The sequence below is a fragment of the Syngnathoides biaculeatus genome, chromosome 11, assembly GCF_019802595.1.
Source record: "Syngnathoides biaculeatus isolate LvHL_M chromosome 11, ASM1980259v1, whole genome shotgun sequence".
Classification (NCBI taxonomy): Eukaryota; Metazoa; Chordata; class Actinopteri; order Syngnathiformes; family Syngnathidae; genus Syngnathoides; species Syngnathoides biaculeatus.
This window is the reverse complement of record NC_084650.1, coordinates 3,614,293-3,640,942: the sequence shown is the minus strand read 5'-3', so window position 1 is coordinate 3,640,942 and position 26,650 is coordinate 3,614,293. Positions and strand designations below refer to the sequence as shown.

Below are 26,650 nucleotides of genomic sequence, written 5' to 3'. Positions count from 1 at the left end.
TTGCCGACGCTTACTGGGAAATCCCCCGCTCTCATTCCTCCTCCTCATTCTTCTACATTAGAGGGAGCTAACATACGTTATATCCTAACCCTAACCTAACCTTTAAAAAAAAAGTTGATAAAAAGATACACACATATACGTACATACGCTGTGTTCGTCTTTCTGAGACGTCCATAGTGTCTTGTGAGAATTTAGACTAACGTCTTCTTTGTTCAGATCAGCGAAATGGGACAAGGCGGTTTTATTGCGTTTCTTACAATTTAAACACACACATCAACACAAACATGATAAAATAGCTAACACAAAATAGGCGTTCAAGAACAGAGTAGTTCAGCCACAACGATGAAAAGTCACCAATGTTGAACGAGTGTTTCCAAACAAGCAAATGTTCATCCCAGCGAGTATTCCAAGTTAGCGAAAGTTCCGGCTGGTCCAAAAACGAACGGCAGCACTCGTCCATGTAATTAGTGTTCCAAGCAGCGTAGTTTCCCGAACAGAGGTGATGTAGTAAGAAGAAGCCTCCTTATGCGTCTTTCTCGTCGTTATATAGTCACTCCTCGAAACATTTCGCACACATAACAATAGCGAATATGAACACTCTGCGACAAATTGTCAAAAGGCACATGTTGAAGCATGGATGGCGACGTTTCAGACTGGCCGGAAGTTTACAAAATATACGTGCATGTGTGTTAATCATAAGAAGACTTTTCAGCCCCGGGACCGCTCAGACCATCACACCGGAAATGTGGACCAAACTCTGACAACAGTTGTATCACTGGGTTCGGTAACCCATACTCCCAAAGAATCCCTCACTGTTGTCTGTCTCCATGTGCTCTGCGATTGGATGGCAACCAGTCCAGGTTGTACCCTGCCTCCTGGCCGTTGACAGCCGAGTTAGGCTACAGCTCTCTCGCGACCATCGTGAGCATAAGCGGCCCAGAAAATGGATGTATCAATGACGTCATTGTGATGGATGTCTCAATTTCCTGGCCCTCCCTTGAAGGTACAGCTCCCTGGTGAATGTCTCCCTCTCGTGGGTCCCTGCAATAGTGTTCATTTTCAGATGAGACGACAGACTACAAAACCTAAAAACTACATTGTATTAACTAAGTTCAATTTTACACCATAATATACCTTTCTTGCCACCGTTTATGGGTATTTGGACATTTTTAGAAGACGTGGATAAAATGCATGCATCACTTTATAGGAATTCGCTTTAATTTTGTGTACACGTCTTGGTGTGAACAAAAAAAGTTGTTCTTTTTCCTGCTGTTACCTGTAAAACGCACGTGCTTGTCTAATAAAGGTTTTAGTGGCATTTACTAGTCTAGGTCTCCATAGGAGCAAGTGACAATCTCAGCTACACAAATACTATTTGGCTGATGAAAGTGACGTAGCCTAAGAGGCAGCCAGACAACTTCCAATTGGTCCACGTTGAGTTCTACCGTAATGCTGATAAAACGCTATGACGTGTGGCAGTCATATTACACCCAAAAGATCAACATTTTCAAATAAACACGTAACACGTGGAAAATACTCCATTTGGAGTGCGAATGAGGCAAATTGTAAATCTGTAAAAGTGCAATTGCGCTAATGTAGTTGTTGTTGTAGTGTCGAGTTATTACCGTACGAGCCGGATGTGATGTGGCTGCCAGACAGCAAGCCAAAGATAAACACGTAGTCCGACTAAGAGGGGCGAGAATCGGAATTAGTTTTGAAAGGCTGCTTTAAATTCTCGAAATGAAGTGATTACGGAGGACATACATATCTTCGAAAACACTTTTGTTTCCAACAAGGAGCAAATTTTCCCCATCACATCGCTTTGGTGAGTTCACAAGAGCGCTGACAGCTGGAATGCCGCCGGCTAAGCTAGCTGCAGTTAGCTGACATTGGTTAGCCATCTAATGCAGTCGCTGCCCTACGTGTCTTTATTTATGCCATAGACGAAGGTTGTCAAACATCTTATAGTTGATACTTTGCAGTCACCTTTTGTTCGTTATTCCTTAAAAGTCCCTATTTCTTCTTTAGCAAGCAATGGAGCGAATTGTTTTCTTGGTCAAATTCAGTAAGTGCAAAAGATCGTAACTCCACATTTTAGGCAATGAAGTCGCGTATGTACTCTACGTCTTTTATCGTTGTCAGCGTTGTTTGTGTATTAAAAAAAATTAGAACTGCGAGGTTAAGCATGAGTAAAGAGACGTAATAAAGTTTGAGGTGGGATTGATCAAGGTTATTAATTATGTAAAATTATTTTTATTAGTTTGAGGGATTATTACACATCCTCGTTTGCTAATCAGGAGGCCAAGCCAAAATGTTTCTAGGGTGTGTATGGCTGTGTGTATGGCATTGAGAAACTAATCTGGTGGTTCAAATTCTATGTCGCTTCAAATTTGCCTTGTACAGTCCTATGTAAAGTAATGACATTGAATAAATAAGTTTTTTTTTTTTTTTTTTTTTAGCAGAACATAGTTGATAGTAATACAAGCCTCGTTGTAGAATATTACCTAAGTTTAAAAGGCTAATGTTGGCTGACTAAATTAGGGAGCCTATAAATTGGTCAGGTCGTAATAAAAATGAAAATAACATTCTTCCCCTGCTCTCCAGAAGCTGCAATTCAGTCCAACATGGTACGAGCAACCTTGGTGACCATCACCAGTCTGGCATTGACTGCTGCTGTGGTGGTGCACGCTTACCTCCTGAAACACCAGTTTTACCCAACTGTAGTCTACCTCACCAAGAGCAGCCCCAGCATGGCGGTAATGTGGTGCAAAAGGAAAATCAAAGATATATTATAAAGATATATAAGAATTTGTTAGTCTTTTAATGAACCGCAAACTCTTCAAGCACTAACACTTTTGTTGTGTGTTGCCGTAGGTCTTGTACATTCAGGCCTTTGTATTGGTGTTTCTTCTGGGAAAATTCATGCGGAAAGTGTTTTTTGGACAGCTAAGGGCTGCAGAAATGGAGGTATGGACTTTACATATCTATATATCAATTTTCTTAGTCGCTTATCCTCACAAGGGCCGCAGGAGTGCTGGAGCCTATCCCAGTTGTTAATGGACAAGAGGTTGGGTACACCCTGAACTGGTTGCCAGGCAATCGCAGGGCACATCGAGACAAACAGTCGCACTCACAATCACAGCTAGAGGGAATTTAGAGCGTCCAATTAATGTTGCATGTTTTTTGGGATGTTGGAGGAAACTGGAGTGCTCGGAGAAAACCCATGCAGGCACAGGGAGAACATGCAAACTCCACACAGGCAGGTACCTCTGAACTCTGAGGCAATGCTTTACCAGCTGATCCACCGTTTATATTTACATATACACATATCAAGTACAGACCATAATTCGAATTAAGTTGGGGTGTTGTTTAAAATGTAAATTAACAAAATACAATGATTCGCAAATCATGTTCAACCTACAATAAAATAAATTGATTTGAATTTAATTGAACACTTTTGAGGATGAGTGGTACTGAAAATGGATGGATGGTTTTCACACTAAAAAGAAAAGATATGTACTATTCAAACTCAAACCTTTTTTTTTGTTGTTCTTGCAAATATTTATATCACCTTTCCTTTTAACAACACTGTTTGGGAACTGAGGACACTAATTGTTGAAGCATTGTAGGTGTAATTCTTTCGCTTTCTTCTTTGACGTACAGCTTCAGATGTTTAACTGTCCGACGTCTCCGTTTTTCAGACGGGAGACAGGTCTGGTCTGCAGGCAGGCACCTTCTGTAGCCCTCTTCTTCTTTAGATCTGCACTCTTTTACAATGAAGCCACACTGTTGTAAGAAATGCAGAGTGTGGTTTCGCATTGTCCTGCTGAAATATGCTGCGGCGTTCATGAAATAGACGTTGTTTGAATGGGAGCAGGTTTCTCCAAAACCTGTATGCACCTGTCAGCATTAATGGTGCCTTCACAGATGTGGAAGTTACTCATGCCATGGGCTCTAACATACCCTCATACCATTACAGATGCTGGCTTTTGACCATTTGCACTTATAACCATTCAGATGCTGCTTTTCCACTTGGGTCCAGAGAAAACAGTGTCCATGATTTCTAAAATCAATTCTAAATGTGGATTTGTCAGACCACCACTCATTTTTCCACTTTGGGTCAGTCCATCTCAGAGGAGCTTGTGCCCAGAGAAGCCAGCAGCATTTCTGGGTGTTTTTGATATGTAGTATTTGCTTTGCATGGTAGAGTTTTGAGTTGCATTTATTTGTAGATGTTTTGAGAAATCTTGACTGACAATGGTTTTCTAAAGTGTTCCATAGCCCACGTGGCAATATCTTTTACACAATGTTAACAGTTTGTAATGCAGTGCCGCCTGAGGTATTGAAGGTTATGCTCATTCAATGTTGCTTTTCAGCATTTGGGCCTCTTCATATGGAATGTGCCAAAGAGGTGTTTTTAAGCATTCCTCAACTTTTCAAGTCTTTTATTGTCAATAGCAGAGCTTTTTGGGAACGTTGCAGACATCAAATTCACAAAAGCAGAATATTTCAAAAACACATTTGTGTTAAACAGTAAATATATTTTGGTTGTAGTGTATTCAATTAAGAGGATTTCCAAATCATCCTGTTTTATTTTAATTTTACACAACATGGCAGCTTCATTATAATTGGGGATAGTACATATAAAACTTTGATGTACATTTCCCTCCAAAAGTATTGGACTGGCAAGGTAAATTCCCTTTTTGTTCTATACTAAAGACGTTTACATTTCACCTCAAAAGATGAATACAAGACAAATCTGCAGAACTCCAGCTTTCATTTCAGGGATTTATATCTACATATGTTAAACAACTAAAAAGGGCACCTTTAGTTTGAAACCTCTCATTTTTCAAGTGAGCAAAAATATTGGAACATGTGACTGATGGTGTTTCTAGTTACTCGGGTGTTGCCTTTTAGATTGATTGCTTTCACCTTTTCTGGGTTTCACCTTTGAAAACTGCATTTGCGGTTAAGCAAACATGAAGACCAGAAAGCTGTCTATAGGAGAAAAGCAAACCATTTTGAAGCTGAGAGAAGAAGGCAAATGTATCAGATCCATTGCACAAATATTGGGCATAGCCAAAACAAAAAAATGGACTCGTGTCCTGGAAAAAAAAAGACTACTGGTGTACTGAGCAGCAGAAATCAAATAAGTCAGTATCAACAGCAGTTGATGACAGAGCCATTGTGAGAGCTTTGAAGAAACGCCCTAAGGCAACAGTCAGTTCCATCACTGCCAACCTCCACAGAGTGGGGACGAAGGTATCACAATCCACAGTTTGAAGAGGACTTTGAGAGAAGAAATCTAGAGGGCATACCACATAATGGAACACTACTTATCAGCAAAAAGAATCAGAAGGCCAGATTGGATTTTGCAAAATACAGAAGTTAGCCACAGAAGTGTGGAACACAGTTTGATGGACTGATGAGACTTAGACTAACCTTTATTAAAGTGGCAGGAAGGCCAATTAATGGAGAAAGAAAGGATGTGTGTGATCCAAAACACGTACACTCATCTGTGAAGGGGCAATGTTATGGTTTTGGCTTGCATGACTTCTTACGAATGGGCTTTATTGATGATGTAACTCATGATGTTAGCCACAGAATGAATTCTGGCCTTCAAAACCATTTTGTCTGGCAATTTACAGAAAATTCATCCTAATTGCGAGAAGCTACATCATGCAACAAGATAATGACCCAAAACACATTCCCAACCCAACAAAGTACTTCATCAGGTCTTGGACTGGCCAAGTCAATCCCTGGAAGATAATGCATCTTACCTCCTGGAGAGGAGACTGAAAGGAGAATCCCTGCCAAACAAACGAGAACTGAAAGAGAATGCAGTAAAGGCCTTAACTATTTCTGATTGGTTCAGAGACCACGATGGGGTTCAACTGTCTCTACTTTCAGTCTTTTTTTTTTCTTCCTCAAATAAGTAGACATATGGGTGTGCCCCATTTTTTTTTTCTGCGTAAATTAGTGTAAGCCCAACCAATTTAGTCACACTCTTGAACCCTGTATAGTTTATATGAATGTTTAAAAATAAGTTCTGAAATGATATGGCTTGGTCTCATTTTTTTCTATTACAAAAAGTTGGTGTTTGAACAAGGGTGTGTAGAAATTTTTTATCCACATTATGTATCATATGACATGCCTTTCTCTCGCCCATCAGCATCTCATTGAACGTTCGTGGTACGCAGTGACCGAGACGTGCCTGGCCTTCACTGTATTCAGGGATGACTTCTCCCCACGGTTTGTTGCCCTCTTCACACTTCTGGTCTTCCTTAAGTGCTTCCACTGGCTGGCTGAGGACCGAGTGGACTTTGTAAGTGATCATATCATCATCATGTGCCATCAGTGTGTTCTTCATTGTTCTGTTTCAAGATACCATATTTACTCATATAGTGCCTGGAAAAGGTATGTGAACTCTTTGGCATTTAGGTTTCTTCATAAATTGGTCAGAAAATATAGTCTGGTCTTCTAAATCCCAAGAATAAGCAAACAGTCTGCTACAGCCCCTTTCTGTCCGAATATGGATGTCTGACTGCCTTTCTGAATTGTTTGGGCCTGCAGTACCACCTTACCACCAATTAAGAGTGTAATACATGGTGATGAGAATTTTAATACAGTATAATGGATGTATATGTGGATGTCTGTATGGAAGATGGCTTGTATGGTGCCTGTAGTGCTTCCAGGCAGTTATGTCACCTGTTTTTTTTTTACGTCAATTTTTGAGTTGATTGAAGACTCTTGAGTTGCCCTTCGGTGTGATTGTGAGTGTAAATGGGTGTTTATATGTGACCTGCTATTGGCTGGCGACTGGTTAAGGGTCTACCCCGTCTCTGACCTGTAGATAGCTGGTATAGGGTCCAGCAGGCCCGTAACCCCACTGAGGGTAAGCGGTACAGAAAATGGATGGATTGACTTATTTGAGTAAGGTGATATATCCCCCCCAGCCCTGCTGTCAAGAAGCATCACGTGTTGTGTGACACTCAAGAGAGCTCTCAGGAGTCCCACGAATAAAATGAGCAAGAATTCCAAATATGGGAGGCTGTGCAGTTGAAGGCTCTGTCCTCCACGGTAGCCAGTTGGGCAGAAGGGACTGTGAGGTGGATGGAGGGAGTAAGGGATGTCGTTAAGTTGAAGGAGTACTATCGGGCCTTTTTGTCCTGTGGGACTCCGAAGGCAGCTCATGGGTACTGGCATGCCAAGCAGAATGGGTCTTGAAAAAGTTAGATGAGAACTAATGTTTGAGGTTCAGAGAAGCAGTGAGTAAAGGAGGTGGTGATTTTGGCAGACAGGTGGAGCTGGGTGTCATCCAGGTGATGGTGAAGGTGTAACTTGAATTAAGCTCCTAAATGCACAGCAGTATGATGAACAGAAGAGGCTCACTAGAAGAAATGGGGATCTGGCAGGGTGAGTGCATGTGTTGAAGTGCATGGTGTGGGGAATGGTATCAAAAACTGCACTCAGATCATAGTGGTTGAGGATGGTGAGTAGGCTGCCAGTAGCAGGTTGTTGCAGATCTCGATTACTGTTTAGGTGCTATGGAAGCGTTAAAAGCCAAACAGTTCTTCATAGAGATCATTGGAAGCGACTGTTTTTTCCAATATTTTTAAAAAATGGGATGTTTAATATGGGATGAACGTTACTGAAATTATTTGCCTTTTGAAGTAGGTTTTTACACTATTGGGGTTGTTGCAATTTCAAATGGTGTGGGAATGATAACACTAGTGGCTGATGTTAGTGATGAGGGGGACGAGGGACAGGAGGTAAGCTTCTTCTAAAATATGAGAGTCAAATTGACAAATAGAGCACTTGGAGTGGTGGATGATTTCTGATTCAGTGTGATCAAAGTAAAATTGAATGGCTGGGTACCTTTTGGATTTTTAACTGTCTCAGTGCAGGGGTGAAGAAGGGTGCAGTTTTGATGAAAGCTACAGATCTGATCTGATTTTAAAGGAGCACATGTGTTGAAAAGATGGAGATCATTATTGTAGTGATTAACCAGTTGGTGGAGAGCGGATCCATGTTGGGGAGTGGACAGAGTGGTCTGGATGTAATGTTCTTGATTTGGCATGGGGTGGATTGATTTTAGAAAAGGTCAGGTTAGTTATCAAGCACTTTACACCGATCTGATCAGCTTGATTGTTTCGTCCGATAATTACAATTTATCATGATCGTCTGATCAGCTTTGTCATAATTTGCAGAGCCGATCAGTCATGCCATTCATCTGCTCCGCAAATGACATTTACCCCATGTCTATTGTGTTCAGTACATTTAAAATCAAAAACTAGTTTTTTAGCCTTGTCACGTCTTTACTCTTGTAAATACCTGACAGCCATAGGTTACAAAAAAAAAAGGAGTCGGTGGTATGGGACAGACAACAGGTAATGCTTAGACCAGACTACAAGACAAATTTGATCTTTTACAATTACCCTGTAAGACTATTGCAATCACATCTTTGCAATCCGGTCTTATACAATCAAGGAGCTTTATCTTGTCCACTCAAACGGAACCAGTTACATGACTGCCATGGCGGCGACATTGTGATGCGTGTATTAATAAGAACAAAAAGGGAATAAACATGTGGTGCTCGGGAGATCACGTGTGGATTGCTTTAGGTATGTTCACTTAATACGATGCCGCTCGCAAGCTGTCGATAAAATGTTACATAGCCTAGCAATCTGGGGCTAGCGCTAATGGTTGTGCATAAACATGTTGCCATTCTGTCGAATCATCATCCGCTAAGGTTTCGGTGTGGGTGAGTGAGGTAATGTAATTCTCGTAAGTTTGCACCCAATATTTCTTTCATGTTGTAATGTCTGTTTGACCTGACTGATTACAATACATGGCCTGACTAGAGCAGTGATTTTTCAACCTTTTTGGAGCCAAGGAACATGTTAATTCTAATAGAAAAACATTCATTTGTTCTGTCACTGTGCCTCACTGCCATGAATTGCTTAAAAAAGATACATTTATTGTGAGTAGAATTTTTCACGCAATTAAGTACACAAAAGCCCAAAGTGACATGCCTATAAACATTCTAAAATGCATATTGTAATGAAAAACATTATTGCCTTCAATGTCTATACAAAAAAATAAATATGAGCGGAGAGCGTGTCATCCATGGGCAAAGTTGCAGAAGTCTTACTCAACATCGAAGTGGAAGCCATATTGCCTGCAACATCATCTGCCGATGTCTCACTGGGACATTTGCCATTGAAAATACGTAGTGGCACCTGCTACGGGAGAGGAACAACACAGATTTTTGGATTTTTCCGAGGCCCCTTCTGACACGGAAGGTCTTTTCAAAGAAGAGAACATCTCACGATCAAATGAAGTGAGCGGGGCAATATTACCGTATCGTTTCAAGCCATATTTAGATGGTATGCGCATCACTTCTAACTAACAACAGACTTCCCGACAGTATGACAGTATGTAGCGTACTCAGCTGCGAGCAACGACAACGCTGCGGCCCGGGTGTGACGAGCCGGCGATGAACAACGGCGTAAAGCGCTGCGATCGGCGCCGCGGCGCTGACCCGTGATCAGTGGACGCGGCGCTGACCTGCACATCGACACATTTAGCACCCCTGACATACGTACGCGGATCTTTTGTTATGTTCTGAGAGGATTATTATTTTTTTTTTTAGTAGCTCTATACACACCTACCTGTCATCTAGAACCCACGAAGCTCTCGTCATTTGCACATGTGCAATCCATTTTTCACAACAAACCAGGTCTTTTGGAAACATATGAAGACTAAATCCATCCTCCCGAGTGGTTGAACAATATCCAGCAATACAACAAGATGGCATTTTGGCTAACACGAAGGAACAAAGAGCTATCTTCCAGCAAGTAAATCTAGTAGAAACATACGAGACCGCTTGAGTGGGCATCTGCTACTAACGTCTCTTCCTGCTTCTTCTCCAAAACAAATCCCTCGAGAGGATTTTCATGGTGGGAGTTATAAAAAGCCATATATGTCAAAATCATGTTCTGTTGTGAAAAAACGGATGGGTCCATTCTGGCTGCCTTTTTTTTTTTTTTTAAAAAAACATACTAAAAACCATGCATTTCATGTCAGTGGACTTTTAAATAGGCACATTTCACCCCCTTATGATTGGATCGTTGGTTGGTTATTGTTTTTTTTTTTTTTAAACTCGCTGATCAGCCCCAAAAATTGTGATCGTCTCAAGCCTACCGAACACATTTGGTTTTCAGATCAAAAGAGTCATAGATGTCTCAGAGAAATCTTGATGTAAATACCATGACATAAAAGATGGAATTCTGAACTTTTGTCTCATATTCATCTTTTGATCTGAAACCCAAATGTCAGTATACAACAAAAATAAAGTAATTGATCTTGCTCCTTCAATACTTTGGAGCTGTCTGTTTTTGAATTGCGGTATTTGTTCATTTGGACAACACCCTTCCAAATGAGCCATGTGGTCTAATGGAGCAAAGGCCACTAATAGAGGAAATAGGGTAAAAATATTTACAGAAAATGGAAGATAGAACTACCTGTTTCATAAATTATGTATTTTTATTTTCTCTGTTCAATCTCTTTCAGATGGAGCGAAGTCCAAACATATCTTGTCTTTTTCACTTTAGAGTGTTATGTAAGTATGCACACTTCGAGCCAAGAGATGCTTTTTCAATTACATTGTCAGCATTGTTTTATTTTCACTTCTCTTTTTTTTGCTACACTCAAAGAAAACATTATGCAAATGTACAGGTGCTCTAAGTCAACAGAGTAGTTTTCCAACGACACAATACTGAATACATTTCACTGTTGAGTTGTTGCGTGAATATTTTGGAAATTTGATTCTGGTTTCCTATGATCTCCAGCATTGATGGGCCTATTGGGAGTGTTGGACTTTCTGTTTGTTTACCATGCCTGTCAAAGTATTATCAACCGAGGGGCCTCTGTCCAACTTGTTTTTGGCTTTGAGGTTTGTCACATGAGAGTCACTAAATTGCATTTGAATATAATGTGCTTGCTAATTTATGCCAAATATTCCTAAACTGTTTCCTCTTATGTGCACTTCAGTATGCCATCCTGTTGACCATGGTGTTGACAGTGTTCATCAAGTATGTCCTGCACACTGTTGATTTGCAAAGTGACAATCCTTGGGACAACAAGGCTGTCTATATGCTCTATACTGAGCTCTTCACTGGTAAAATTGTCTGCTTCTTGCATACTTAAGTCATTATTTATATTATAATAACATTCATGTTCTGTTTCAGGTTTCATCAAAGTTCTCTTATACATTGCCTTTATGACTATTATGATGAAGGTTCACACTTTCCCCTTGTTTGCCATTCGGCCCATGTATCTGGCTATGAGGTGAGGAGTCTTACATATATTTTGAATATATGGAAGGGGTGGAACACTTCACAAAATTCACAGTTTGGTTTTGTGGTCTTTTTTTTTTTTTTGGGCTTCATTTGGTACATGTTGACTCTTGGACAGAGGTGGGTATAGAGTAGATGATTGAGACCGTAAACATGATAGAGTGGCACTTTAAGATTCTAATGACTTGACTTATGAGTGACATTGCTTTTTGAATGCTATTTTTGCATTAACGCCCAAGCAAAAATTTGATAGAGGGGCACTGTATGGTGGTGGCAATATTCCCTCTGATTTTTTTACATATATGAGCAACATCAGACTTGTGGACTGTGGTGTTCAGTTTATAAAATAATGCACTGAATACACGATAGGTGATCCGCGAAATAGAAAGATGTTACTGTAGTTGTCAAAGTTATTTCTGTTACCATGAATTTAATATACTGTCTCCCAGTGTCTGAGTTACACACATCAGGAGCTGCAAATAAACATTCAACAGTTAAATTCTTTACGTCTGGCCATCCATTTTCCATACTGCTTATTGTCACTAGGGTGATGGGTATGCTGGACCCTATCCCAGCTGACTCTTAGCGTGAGGAGGGGTTCACCCTGAACTGGTCGCCAACTCATGTTGTTGTTGTAGCCAAGTACAACGGTCGTTATTACGTATCAAGGTCCAGAACGTAAGCCACATCGACCGGGGAGCTCCACAGGTGTTCCACCGTCAGCATGGTTGGCTTTTGAGCACAGTTGAAGAGATGATGCACAATGGGCTATTATCGACGATGTTGTTGTCGAGTTGATGCTGATAGTTGTTGAGCTTGTGACACCAGCCTGAACAGAGTTGCTATAGCGTCGCTCTCACGGACCGCAAGAGTTGTCTTTTGGATTCGGCTACTGGAGGCGGAGGCCCCCCAAGTACGAATGGTCGCCAGCTCATCGTAAGGCGCATTGAAACAAGGACTCATTCATAGTCCCATTCATACGTATGGATAATTTGGAGTCTTCAACTAACTTACCTTGCATGTTTTTGTGGAGGAAACCTGTGTACCCAGAGAAAACACTCAGGTGAGGCTGGATTTGAACGACAGTCCTCAGAACTTTAAGCCAGGTGTGCTAACCAGTTTTCCACCGTGCCACCATTCCTTACATTGTTTTTTATGAAGTGCATTATAATGGAGTCCTACTTTCCTTATTAAAAAACTCGTTACAATTTCTTTGTGTTTTTGTGGGGGGGACTAGAATGGCTTAATGGCTTTTAAATTTTTATAGGGGAAGAATTGCCTGTATTGAGCGACAAGTGCAGTCACGGAAAAAAATTAACTCATATCTCAAGGCACCACTATTAATTTCACAGTATCTTATTATTATAGTTGACATTTTCAATTATGTAGAACTGCCACAAAAAAAGTGAACGTTCTTCTGTTGTCCATTTGTTTGGCTCAATCAGGTAACCAAAAATACTCAAATGCCTTTTAGTATGATGTAGTTTATATCCAACTGCTGACATTTTGAACATCATTTACTAAGCTTGTTTTACAATTGTATCTTTGCCTTTTAGACAATTTAAGAAAGCTGTAACTGATGCTATAATGTCTCGGCGAGCCATCCGCAACATGAATACACTGTAAGTAATGTCAGTCATTTCTCAATCACATTTTAAAAGTACTATGTACAGTACAAGGCTGTTTAAATGTGGATGACTTTACTTTAAATCCTTTGTGAAATGAATGTTATTTTGTGCTGTTTAAAATTTAGTCTGAAGCATTTTTGACATGGTAGAACAACAATCACATGTGGTCCCACGAAAAGGCATACAGACAGCTTGTTTGGTGGTTCAAGATCTCATTCACAATTCAGTAAAACAAAACATACTTTCTGAGAAAACAGAACAGAGTTCTTTTTAAAATGGAACTAAACGGGCCCAAAAAATGTCATGTAAATTTGACACACTACAGAGAAGAGTAACGTTAACAAGCCTGCCAAATTACAATTAATAAGAAAAGAAATGGCTAACCATTTAAAATCAGGCTTTAATAAGGGAAACCTCTCAGCTCCCAGACAGTACGAGCCTGTTAAATAGATATGTCAAAAGGAATCGAACATACCAAGGAGGGTGATCCCTTTTGCAATGTAAAATCACCTCAGGATGCTCAACTTTAAAACTGAATTGGGTAAAAGGTTATTGTGGACTATATTTATCAAAATAACTTGCCTTCATTATTGATAACAATGTCACAGAGTAACACGGCACCTCCCAACAGCAGCATGGTAGGCACAAGCCCAGGTCGTTTGACAGTTGGCACCGCCCCATTCACTGGTATCAAGTTATCCACGAAGCCATGTTGTCTTTGGTGAAAGTTTACAAACTGTCATAAAATGTGCGCGCCAGAATCTAGTGGTGGTATGGATCGGTTTCAAATGACATCACCACAGGTCTTAGACCAATCCGATAAATTAACGATGGAAAAAAACTTTGCGCTTCACCTATCGCCTGTGTTCTCTGACCTCTATGACACACAAGATGGCGTAATTGGAAACCTCTCTATTGATGTCCAGCTTGCTATCTATGTGTTTTCAAAAAGGCAATCCAATTGCTTTTTTATTTCCTAATTTTTTTGGGAGCTTAAAGAATACAAAAGCTGTTAGGTAGATAAAATCATATTGTGAAGGCACATTTTTGGGGTGTGACCATTGTTGGTTTGCCCCATAGCTCAGTGGTTAGACCGTTGGTTTGGTAAACCAGGGGTCATGTGTTCGTATCCCACTGGGGCCTCCACTCCCCGAGAGGGGTTGCGTCAGGAAGGGCATCCGGCGTAAAAACTGTGCCAAACAAATATGAACGTTTCGCTGTGGTGACCCCTCACGTGATGACCCGAAAGAAACTTATCCCCTACCATTGTTGGTTTGCTAATTGCACACTGGACTCGGAAATGGCCGTTGTTATGGAGGCTAAGCACAGCTAACTCAACTGAGCAGCATAGCCAAAAGAAATGTCACATTGTCCTTATATAGTGGGTAAGGGAGGTACAAAGTATACACCCCGGCCTGGTAATATTATGGGGCTGGGTTTTAAATAGTCAAACAGTTTCAAGGCAATGTTCCTTAATGTACAACTATAACGAAGTTTAAAATGTGAGAGACCACACACGAGTAGGGGGACCTAACAGCTGGTAGCCTTATCGTGTAATTTCCATATATCATGAGTCAAAATGAAGACTTACCATAATTAAACGTTATTTTGTGTTTCTGTTTGGTTATCAGCTACCCTGACGCCACTCCTGAAGATCTGCAGGCCTCTGACAACGTTTGTATCATCTGTCGGGAGGAAATGGTGACTGGAGCAAAGAAACTACCTTGTAATCACATTTTCCACTCCAGGTACGACATGCATGAAATAAAAAGTAGACTACAAACAAACATGCAACCTGAATATGTCAGTAAAAACATAGTGGAAATTATATTGTCCCTGAGGGGAACACAAAAAAAATCCCAAGAAATGAATCTATGAATTGTTTTTATTGTAGTATTTTAACAAGCAGTAAACAACCAAAGCTTCTCTGTTTCTCTCTCCACTCCCAGTTGCTTGCGTTCCTGGTTCCAGAGACAGCAGACCTGCCCCACCTGTCGCATGGATGTCCTTCGGGCATCTCATAACAATCAGACTCCTACCCCTGCCCAGGCTCCACCCCCTGCTCCGGTCGCCCCTGCCAATGCTCCTGCTGTCCAGCCAGCTAATGGTGAGAGCATCACAGAACCAAAATTTTGTCATTTCGTCTGTCAACAATACTAAAGAGTCAGTTTTGTCCCTCAAGTGCCCTCAGCTGTTAAATTGCCAAAGCATGTTAGTCGTCATAGAGCACAAGAAGGCCCACTTGGTTAGTGCCGTACTTATGTTTTGATTGCTATTTATTCTCCTGAAAGTGTGCAAGTATTCACTGTATCTACGGCTTTAAACAAACATCTAAGGGACATTTAAGTGTACAAATTCGGGTTAGGCCACCACCATCGGTATGGAACTCTGGAATTCAAAATCTTATCTGCTGCATTCTTTGATTTTTCCGCAAACAAAGTAATATGAAGTGAACCCTTGTTTATGGAGGGCGATACAGTCCAGACCCAGCAATGGATGCTATTTCAGCACGTCCATTGTAGCAACATGTACAAATACTATACAGATTTTTGCTGCTCTGTGGGAACAATTCCTAACGATAGAGTTGGGGACCTTTCCTACCTCGTCTTCTTGCTCTTCTACATATTACGCTGCATATCCTCCAGTAGACGTCAGTGCAACATGTTGAAGCACAATTTCATCCTAAACTAAAGGTTGGCACCTGAAAAATCAGACTGGCCTGTGTATAAACTATAAAAAAATGACTTCAAAATAAATTTGTGTGATAGCGGGGATGTGAGTGATGAACCACAATACAGTAGGGGAAAATAGGAGTGTCAGTTTTGGTAATGGTTTTAATAAAGTTGTGTTTCTAGTGGCACCCGGCATGTTGCCTGGCTTCCCACCGGGTCTCTTTCCCTTCTGGGGTCCCTTTCCTGCCATGCCTCCTCCAGCTGCTGCAGCTCCAGGTGCTGCCAATGCACCACAGGGCAGCACAGAAGTAGCACAGGCAGATGGTTGGTCCCAAGATGCCAAGCAACTGTATCTACCCTTCGAGTGAATAGACTTTGCAGCGTTGCTAAACTTGAGTCCACTTTTCCATCAGGTACCAGCCAGTCAACTTCATCTGGTGCGGATCCGACCACAGCTGCCACTCCGGGGTCAGCGATGCCAGGATTTCCCTTCTCTTTTCCCCCATCTCCCTTCCCAACTGCACCGTGGTTCTCCATGCCACCACCTCCTCCTCCTTTCAGTAAGCTTTAGTAGTATTTTCACACACTGTTCCTGTTTGAACACAGTGGTCATTTCAGGGTTTCTATTGTTATCTGTAATTAAATTGAATTGCACCCAGGATAGAGCTTGGCACCTACGTCATAAAATCTCATGACTCGCCACATTGCCGGTCAAACAAAGCATTGTTGCAAGTTAATTCCGTTGAGACAGAACATAAATACGTCTTATAGCACGACACCAGAGGTTTGTCCGATACCGTTAAACATTTAGAAGGTAATGATAAACAAAGGTACATGAAAAAATGAGATACACTTGGCATAGAGGACCCATATTTAATGCCGAAGTCGATGTTTTTCCAGATAAGAAATTGGACTGTTAATTCACTTTCACTTGTCTTGGACAACGGCATCTACACATGTATCTGGAAAGTAGTCGAGATTTCCACAGAAGAGTTTGAAAGCGTAGAAAAGTCTGGATGCATACACATACATTGTTGTTGTACACATACATTGTTGTTGGATCTGTTCTCAATCAGGAATAAATCCCCCATAGTGATGGACCCGCTCAATTTTTTTTCAACACAAATACCAATATTTAAATAAATGACCTCTGGTTTAAACAAACTCACATTTTGATTAACTATGATTGGGGAAAAAAAAAGAAGACAAGGAGACGGCTCCTCCGTACACGGAAGCGTATCGCTGCCACACGTAAACCTCTGCGTGACAGACGGTTTCTTTTTTCTTTTTTTTTTTTAAATACACATTGTTCTCAATTGGGTCAACTTGGCATTATGAATAGTAAGTTTCTTTCAGCTTGTCCCTTTCGGGGTCGCCACACCGTGTCATCTGAGATGAACGCACATATATGTTTGGCACAATTTTTACACCGGATGTCCTTCCTGACGCCACCCTTCTCAGGGAGTGGAGGCCCCAGTGGGATATGAACGCACAACCCCTGGTTTACCAAACCAGTGCTCTAACCACTGAGCTACAGGGCCTCTTATGAATACCTCTTGGTAATTTGATATCAAGAATAAATCCTACCTAAAATGAAGTAATTGCTACACAGGCGTGTGTATTTGGTTGGGCACCATCAATCATGTTTAATTGCCGAAATCCATCGATCTTTTTCTGGTCTATTGTAATAACCAACAACACAAGAGGTCTGGAGCATTTTGAAAAAATCTGCTCCAGTTCAATGTTTCCCACAATATCGAACAGCTCTGTTTGACCAGCAATATGGTGCTGTAAAAATGGTGATGTCGCGTGCACGAGCTCTATTACAGCTACATTTAAGCCTGTCACACAAATTTTTGAAAGATGTATCCTGAAAATTTAAATGATGAATATCCTTTTTTTATGCTTCTCAAAAACTAAAGAGGAGCCGTACACTCCAACACTCTAATATACGTTGTTTGCTGTCGTCAACTACCGGCTGAAAAAAGGTGTCACTGAGGTTATGCTTAGTAAATGGGTTACTTTCGTGTATTTGTGTTAATTGGGGACTAACGCACGTAACCCGGAGCGAAGCGTTTGTTTTAAACGACATTGCTACGGTGGCTCGCAGGCTAACGAACATAATAAACGGTTAAGTTTTTATATTTTGACAGGCCTCGATATTGTACTTAAGCTATTCATAGAAAAAATTGTGTATTCATTTTACCTTTGTATGAGAATATTAAGAAGTAACATTTCCACGTCATATAATCAAAGAAAGTGAATAAAAACAAAATAAGGCATGCATAGAATGAGTGAAATTAGGCCCCTAATTATCAATTTAAAGGTTACCAGAGTTTTTCCTGGCTTATTGTCAAAATTGTCAAATGAGCCCTGCAATAAGTGACATTTCCAAAGTAGGGACCTTTTTTTCAGCTTATAAATTTGGACATTTATGAACATCCCCAGGGTCTTATCTTCCCCACACTCCTATTAATCTCTGCCACACACTTATAAACATGCTATTAGTATTACTAGATCTATATCTCAGATAGTGAGCAATGTGGTCGAGTGTATCAGTACAACGCAACGTAACAAGTTTGAGACTTAAACGTTAATAGTAATAGTAACAGATCAACTTCTTTAACATGTTTTGTTTAACATGTTTTGCTGTACAGTGTAGAAATTCTAGGATATATTTTCGTGTAGATTCTATATCTATACTATAATATGTATAATGTAGGGAAAAGGACAATTTTAGATGTCTTTTTACTGAATAGTTCACTTAATTCAGTTTTCTCGAGATAAGATGGCATATTTCAATGACAAATGTGATTTTGTGCTATCCTGTGATAGGGGCATGGGGGGCAGAAAAATCTGGGTTTGGCCCTTGGGGAACTTCTTTTTTTTTGGTCAGTACTTGAAATTTTACTTTCACTTTTTGTCTTAGTTTTGGTCACAGACATCACCAGAATGCACCACAGCCATCTATTTTTTTAAAAAAATTCCAGGGTGGGCATGCCCCCGGCCCCCCCTAGTGCTCGCATTTGTATTTTCAGGAATTTTCACCAAAGTCCACTTTCATCTCTAAATAATGAGAGAAAACTTTAGGGAAGGTTCGCAGTGTTTTTGAAATAACTCTTTATGAAAATGGCATTGGCAAATCATAAATTCAGACAAAATATGTAGCCTCCATCAAAAAGGCATGCTGGACCCTCACTCACGTTTCATTGGAATGGGTTTGTAAACGGAGCGCTTGTCTCTTCACCCTTAGTGTCATCGATGCCTCCTCCTCCTCCGTCCCTGTCCCAGCTGTCAGAGGAGGAGCTCAGGGAGCTAGAGGCCGAGGGCCGACGGGGCCTGGAGGCCAGGCTGCAGTGTCTTCAAAACATTCACACCCTGCTGGATGCCGCCATGCTTAACATCCACCATTACCTCAGCACAGTCGCCACACTTACGTAAGTAAAGATATATCAGATATATTACCCTTCATCCATCAATTCATCCGTCTTCTAGCACTTATTCGAGATCGAGTCACGGGGGCAGTAGCTTTAGCAGGGACGGCCCAGTCTTCCCTTTCCTCAGCCATTTCATCCAGCCCTCCCGGGGGGGATCCTGAGGTGTTTCTAGGCCAAACGAGAGATATTGTCTTTCCAGCATGTCCTAGGTCCTCCCCTGGGTGTCTTACTAGTGAGACATGCCCAGAACACCTCACCAGGGAGGCGTCTGAGAGGCATCTGAATCAGATGCTCCAGTCACCTTATCTGGCTCCTCTCTCAATGTGGAGGAGCAGTGGCTCTACTCTGAGCCCTTCTCGGATGACCGAGCCTCTCACCCTATCTTTAAGTGAGAGCCTGGACACTCTGCGGAGGAAACACATTTCGGCTGTTTGTATTCTGGATATTGTTGTTTCAGTCATCACCCACAGCTCGTGGCCATAGGTGAGGCTAGGAACGTAGCTCGACCAATAAATTTAGACTTTCGACTTTCAAATTAGCTCCTTATTTACCATAATGGACCGATACAAAGTTTGCATCACTGCAGGCGTTGCTCCGATTCTCCTGTCAAGCTCTCACCCCATTTTCCCTCACTTGTCAACAACACCCCAAGGTACTTGAACTCCTCTACTGGTGACAGGATCTCATCCCAGACCTGGAGAGAGCAGGCTACCCTTTTGTGACTGAGGACCATGGTCCCAGATTTGAATGTGCTGGTTCACATTCGGCTGCGAACTGCTCCAGTGACAGCTTAATGAAGCTAACATGAGCAAACTACCATGCACTCTCAAGGACCCTCCTGAGGGTGTACAGCTGGTCCACTGTTCCATGGCCAGGACGAAAACCACACTGCTCCTTCTGAATTTGGGATTCGACTTCCCGACTGACCCTCCTCTCCACGACCCCTGAATAGACCTTACCGGGAATGCTGATGAATGTGTTTCCTCCCCGAACTCCTCCCACACCTGGGTTTTTCAACTACCACCAAAGCTGCATTCTGTTTGGCCAACCAGTTTGCTTTAGCTGCATCGGGAGTCCCTATAGGCCAACAATGCCCAATTGGACTCCTTCAGCTTGACGACATTGACCGTTGATGTACACACACGTGCTCGGGGATTGCCGCCACGACACGCACAGACCACCTTACAGCCACAGCACTGGTCGGCCGCCTCAGCAATGTAGGCGCAGGAACTTTGTCAACTTTGACTCGATGTCCCCCGCAGCCCTGTGGACATGTGCAAAGTTCTATCGGAGGTGGGTGTTGAATCACCTTCTAATAGGGGACTCTGACAGTCATTCTCAGCAGACCCTCACAATACGTTTGGGCCTGCCACGTCAGAGCGTCATCCCCCCCAACCATCGGAGTCAACTCACCAACAGGTGGTGATCAGTTAACAGCTACGGCCCTCTTTTGGGACCGGAAGTTCAATGACATGACCACAAAGTCTTGATCATCAAACTGTGACCGAAGGGTTCATGGGGCCAAGTGCACATGTGGACACCCTTACGGGGGCGGTCTTCTTTGCAATCATGCCCTTCCGAGTTTCGCTGTCACTGCCCATCTGAGCGTTGGAAGTCTACCAGCAGAATGATGTAGTACCCAAAAGGCGCACTCCAGCACTACCTCTATGGACTCCAAAAAGGGTGGGTACTCTGAACTGCTCTTTGGTGTATAGGCACAAACAGTCAGGACTCCACCCCCTCCCCACCCTAAAGCCGGGGGAGGCTACCCTCTAGCCCACCAAGGTGAACACCAACGTATCAGACAATATCAAGTCGGAACTTCTTGAGCTCACACACCAGCTCGGGCTCTTTCCCTGCCAGAGAGGTGATGTTCATCCCTTGAGCCAGCTTCTGTAGCCAGAGATCGGATTACCAAGGTCCCTGCCTTCAACCACTGCCCAGCTCGCACTAAACCTGACATTTATAGCCCCATCCAGAGGTGGTGAACCCTTGGAAAGGGGGAACCACGTTACCCTTTTGGGTTTGCCACAGGGTGATCACCTTCGAGCCCCACCTCCAGAGGGCAGCTCCGGTCATCCATGTCTGGGCAAAGGACACAATTTGTCCTTCCACTTGACTTTCCATTGATATATGCATACACACCACTCAGTGAACAGCCAGCTTCCTTAGCTGCAGGATGTACTTTTGTGGCTTACCCATCTTATAGATATCAATGATGGGCTTTAGGTCTGTTGTTCAGTCAGCAGTCTTGCCCATATTGGATCCAAGTAAGACAATGGAACCTATTTAATGACAACTGGGGAAATCTGTGCAGGTGCTTTGTTTCGTAGATGATTATTAGATAACATTCAGTTTAAAACATTTGAGGGCTGCAAAAGTTTGCCCGTTTTAACAGTAGTATTCTATTTTTGGGGGATAGCTGATTTTTGTGGGTTTTTATGAACTGAAAGCCCAAATTGTGTAAAAATAGGCTTGGAAATATTTAGATTGTGGGCCCTGAATCTATTATCTATGAAAGTTTAACTTTTTGAAAGAAGCTATGGAAATGAACTTTTCCATGATATTCAAATTATTTTGGAAAGTATCTGTATGTTGTCCAAAAGTAACTAGTTTTTCCATCTGCAGGAGTTAAACCAAGGCTTCTCAACCTCACTACGATTTACTCTACTGTAACGGGATTTAAAAAAATAAATAAAAGGCCACCCTTAAATTTCCATGAATCGTACTTCCTTTTTTGACTGTCCATGACCACCCAGAAAATTTGAGCCCACCTATTGTGCTTTTTTTCCACTATAAAATCTGTTTAATATTGACAGTCCACGAAGTAAATTGCTTCCTACGGAAACAGAACAGCGGCCTCTGTGCAGAAATTCATAGCACCCTGTAGAGCTCACGTTAGTAGCTATTATGCTTTCAAGCAGTCTTGTATTCTTGTATCTTTGATTTATCCTCCTCACCTATGGATAGGTTTCCAATGACGTCACCACAGTCCTTAGACCAATTGGATAAATTAACGATAGAAAAAAACTTCACGCTTCACCTATCAACTGTGTTCTGTGACCTCTACAGGGATGAGAATTTTACGCCGATCGAGATAGGCGCAAATCCATTGAGAAAATTTCAGGGGGTAGGGTATCGTGTGCCTGCTTCTCGGTGGTGGGCTCCGAGCTGCAAATTCAGCTTAGTGCTAGCACAAGCACGACTATCATATGCTGTTTTAAGTTGCACGGTGGTGTAAATATTTGCATTTTGCGACATAAACATTAAAACTTGTTTGCGGCAGACTACTTGATTGGAGTTATACAGTATAACAATCCAATTGTATTAGTGGTTAATCGAGTTTCACCATTGCCATGTACGTGTGTTCTCGGTTCTCAGAAATCGCTTTGTAACTCGTTAGTTAGCCAAGTAATGGCACGTGGGATTTAGATAGCGCGAACTGAGCGACGGTGTGTTCAAAGTTTTACGATGGCAAAAGTGTTAGAAAAAAAGGATGAAGATAGAGCGAGGGCAATTGACAAGGATGCTGGAATCAAAAACCGTTTCAGACGGGCATGGCTTGATAAAAGTGTAACCGTGCAGATGGGACCGAAAACGGTATCAACATGTCTAACCGAACACATACAAAAAGTGGACTTTCCAGGCAAAGTGCTGTGCACTCTGTGTTCCGATAGGAGCAAGAAATTTCCAGGAGGAAACTCAACCCCCCCATCGACAAACATTTTCAGTGTTTTTCCAAATTGGTCATTCTCTTCCCTGCCTCTATGACACACAAGATGTCGTAATGGGAAACCTATCTATAGCTTCTGCTGGCTAAGTTCTATTTGAGGTGGGGGTAGGACCTTGCGGGGTTTATTTGGTGGTGTAACTCAAATCGCTACGTTGTCATAATTTTCAGTTTACATTAGCAATCGTCACTTTCTGGCATTCCCACGTGTCCGTGGAGCCTGTTGTTTAGAAAGATTCTGAAAAGGTCTATGAACTCAGAACAGTCAGTCATCTGATCAAGAATCAGTTGCAATGTTACTGGCTAAGACACTGTTTTGTTCTTCGGCAGTCCTCCAAGGTCTGACTGTGGCAGCGCAGGAGAAGCCAGCGGGACAAGCAATTTGGCTTCATTAGCCACTACTGGTGCAAGCACAAACGAGCCGAGTCGAGAGAAGAATTCCTGCCCCAGCTGTAAGAACTTCAACCCACACTTTCAAGGTTGAAGTTTCTGTCATGTTTTAATCCCAGTAATGTGCTTCTTTGTGACCAAGTGAGCAGTGCTCCAGTCCAAACGGATGACTCAACTCCCACATCTACCACTTGGGATAGTGAGAGGAGAGACAAGACATATGAAGGATCGGAGGATGAGTCCGGCGAACCCAATGCTGCCGAGTTGAGGCGCAGGCGGCTTCGGAAGCTCGAAACAGCACCTCTAACACCTGCAGACGATTGAGCTGACATAGAGGCAAATGGCTGTGTGCCAATGGAACAGAGATGATCTGTTGGTTATGCTGCTCTTGGCACTTCTCACCTTCTACAGGATCCAATTTGAGTCGGACTCCAAACTGCTGGGGGTTCAACCCTTGGTTCTTTTTTTCCACTCCCGAGTCTAAATTCTAGCATGTTTCCCCACTTCTGTTTCACTCAACAGTGGAATGAGAGGACGGCAGTCACTTAAGTTAACCACTTAAACACTGTTTCCATGAGTATTTGGTACTTTGACTGTCAGTGATGCCTGCATGTTTGTTTGTTTTTTTTTTAATCAGCTGGCTTCAGTAGAAGGCTTGTTACACTGGATTTACCAGATCTAAAAAAAAAAAAAAATTCACATTTTTCCTTACAAATCAGGACTCTTAAATTTCTTGTTTTTCCCCTTTCAACATTGCAGTTGCTGTAACAAATTTGAATGTGTACATACTGTATAGTTTTATTAAGCCCATCTGTACATAAAGGAGAATATACTGCAACATTTTCTTTCAGGCTTTGTTTCAAACTAATTCTAGGAAGTTTATCAATAAAAGAATGAAAGGGTTAACTGTTTTGGCATTTGGAACAGTTTTCATCGTGGAACATGTAGTATCCCTCAGAGGGACTTTATGAATAAAAATATATAAAGTGGTATAGAAACTGGATGATATGCACAACTGGCCCTGCATTTGAAGGATGATTTGAAATATAAAAGTCTATGCAAATATACTGCTTAGCAACAGAGGGAGTACTTGTAATTCAAGAATCTACAAAGTGGTTAGAAAAAAATTAAATTTTCATACAAATACTCGAGTTTCAATTGATCTGCACTCAAGAATAAAACTTTCATGCATCTTAAACTTAACATGCACTTGGCAACACGTGAGAATCATTTTATTTTTTTACAGTGATCAAGTTAAAGCTGCCATGTAAATTACTAATTGTCAGCAAAACTGTAAATAGTTACAGCTTACATCAAAATACAGGAAAATCACAAATAGAATAAAAGTAATATTACTATGGAATATTTTAAGACATTGGTGGGAAGACTGCATTAACAATGAAAAGCTTCCGCTTGTAACGGTAGATGCATTTCCATTCTGTTATGGCTGCCGAACCCACTCCCACTCTTAAATACATTCTATTAAAAAGGAATGCTAATGAAGGCTTTCAAGGAATTGCACCAGCTAATTCACGGTGTTTCAAACTCAATTTACATTGGGGCCGCAAGGGCAGAATATGGCTGAGGCTGGGCCGCAGATGCAAATGCGTAAGCACACACAATTTAAATTAGAAATTAAAAAAAAATAAAAACTTGAGCCATAACCTTATCGTTGTGGAGACGTCTGTGTGTCCTGATGATCCTAGGAGCTAAGTTGTCTGGGGCCTTGCGCCCCCTGGTTGGGTCAACCATGGCAAACAGGTTCTAGGTGAGGGACCAAACAATGCAAGTCGCCGAAGGCGATGACCTTGGAGATTCGATGCCTGGCTAAATAAACTGGCTGTAGGGACATTAAATTTCACCTCTGTTGGGGAAGGAGCCCGAGCTGGTGTGTGAGGTTGTGATGTTCTGAGTAGATATAAGTCACTCTCCTCTACGTACCACTTGGGCTCTGGTACCAGTCTGCTTGCGAAGGGTTGGACTCTGTTCCACTCTGGAATTGCCCACATTGAGAGGCACCGAGCGTGTGTGAGAATATTTATTAGCCCCCCGGCTCGGCGGCTGTACGTTGGGGTTCACCCCTGTGGATGATAGAGCAGTCTCCCTCCACCTTTGGGTGGGGGGACGGGTCTTGACTGTTGTTTGTGCCTATGTACCAAACAACAGTACCCATCCTTTTTGGAGTCCTTAGAGGGAATGCTACAGCGAGACCCCGGGGATGACCCGGGACACGCTGGAGAGACCACTATCCCCACTGAAGAGCTGGATGAAGTAGCAGGCTAAAGGGAAGTCTGAGCATCCCAGCAAAAGCTACTGTCCCTGTGACCCAACCCCCCCAAAAAAACAGTAGAAAATAGATGGATTAAAAAAAAATCCAAACTTCTCACTCATTTTTCTAAGCAAAATGAGATAAAAACAAGTATGCTGGCATAAGCAAGTTATGTGCAAAACGACTTATTAAACTCTCCATGGTTGACACTGCTGTAAATTTCTCTCACTGAAAAATGTTTCTCTGCTTGTATCGAGCCCAGTTGATGTCACGCCCCTGAGAGCCGCATACAGGTACCCCACTGTGATCAGTAGGTTTGTCAGCCCCACACCCAACACTGTTCAAAAGCAAACCATAAAAAAAAACTTGACGGCCGCACTAACAAACTTTCATATCAAGCTAGGGGCCACAAAATATTGTCTCACCGGCCGCAAATGGCCCTCGGGTCACAAGTTTGAGCTCTGGGTTAACCACTTAAATAGTTTATTGTCCTCTTAAAGAGGTGACAAACTGCTGTTCAACCCAGATTAAATTCTCAATGTTTCAATTTACAAAGATGCTTCCCTTTAAGATACAACAGCAAATGTAAAAACATTAAGGTGCATATTTAATGTTTGATGACAATTCCTGAGGTTTACAGTGCAAAAATTCACCAATTCATTGACTGACATTCTACTTGCTGACAAGCTTTTTGTTTTTTCTTTCCCAGAATGCCGTTACCACATTCAGGGGTCAGTTTTGGGGAGTGGAGTAGAAAGAGTGGTGCTGGTGATTCTTGTCTGGGGGGTTGGTGGCAAACAGGAGAGGAGTGGTCTCGGATCCGTACCAGCTGGCAGAAATGAAGGATATTCAGGATTAAATAAACACACGTGATGTGCCGCCTCAATAGTTGCAGTCGGTCAGCCGACCTTGAATTGGGCTGGTAGGTTGCGGTCCACGGAGCGGCTATTTCCTCGTCGCTGCCTTGAGGGTCATCAAAGAAATAAGGACGGGAAAGTATCCTCTTGTTAACGGTCGAGTTGCTGACCTACCAGGAGTGGATAAAAGGGATTTATTCAAATACTGTTAAACCTACAGAGTCAGGAGCCTTTGTGCTCATACCATTCAGAATTCATTTTTAGGGGATAAATCGAAGAAATACAGTACAGTACGCTATTTGCTGTC

General features: G+C 42.0%; 2 protein-coding genes across 6 annotated transcripts in view; one reads left to right on the top strand and one right to left on the bottom strand.

Annotated features, from left to right (window-relative positions):
• Positions 1-1,508: 1,508 nt before the first annotated feature.
• syvn1 (synovial apoptosis inhibitor 1, synoviolin) lies at positions 1,509-24,055 on the top strand. Of its 2 annotated transcripts, none has more exons than XM_061834052.1 (16): positions 1,509-1,825; positions 2,605-2,756; positions 2,875-2,967; positions 6,173-6,325; positions 10,576-10,624; positions 10,854-10,957; positions 11,056-11,182; positions 11,253-11,352; positions 12,917-12,982; positions 14,620-14,736; positions 14,938-15,095; positions 15,844-15,984; positions 16,074-16,220; positions 18,914-19,097; positions 23,158-23,279; positions 23,360-24,055. In XM_061834052.1, the coding sequence occupies exons 2-16, from the start codon at positions 2,625-2,627 to the stop codon at positions 23,539-23,541; spliced, it is 1,875 nt and encodes a 624-aa protein (XP_061690036.1). In that variant the 5' UTR covers positions 1,509-1,825; positions 2,605-2,624; the 3' UTR covers positions 23,542-24,055. The 2 variants fall into 2 exon arrangements, with proteins under 2 accessions (XP_061690036.1, XP_061690035.1); XM_061834051.1 differs by lacking the exon at positions 1,509-1,825 and adding an exon at positions 1,917-2,065.
• Positions 24,056-24,431: 376 nt separating this feature from the next.
• The window catches only part of gpr137 (G protein-coupled receptor 137), a 7,851-nt gene continuing 5,632 nt past the window's right edge, over positions 24,432-26,650 (bottom strand). For all 4 annotated transcript variants that reach the window (XM_061834053.1, XM_061834055.1, XM_061834056.1 and 1 more), the window contains 2 exons: positions 26,395-26,513; positions 24,432-26,315 (listed from right to left, as the gene is read on the bottom strand). In XM_061834053.1, coding sequence (XP_061690037.1) covers positions 26,219-26,315; positions 26,395-26,513 — 216 coding nt within the window. In that variant the 3' untranslated portion in view covers positions 24,432-26,218. The remainder of the gene's footprint in view (positions 26,316-26,394; positions 26,514-26,650) is intronic.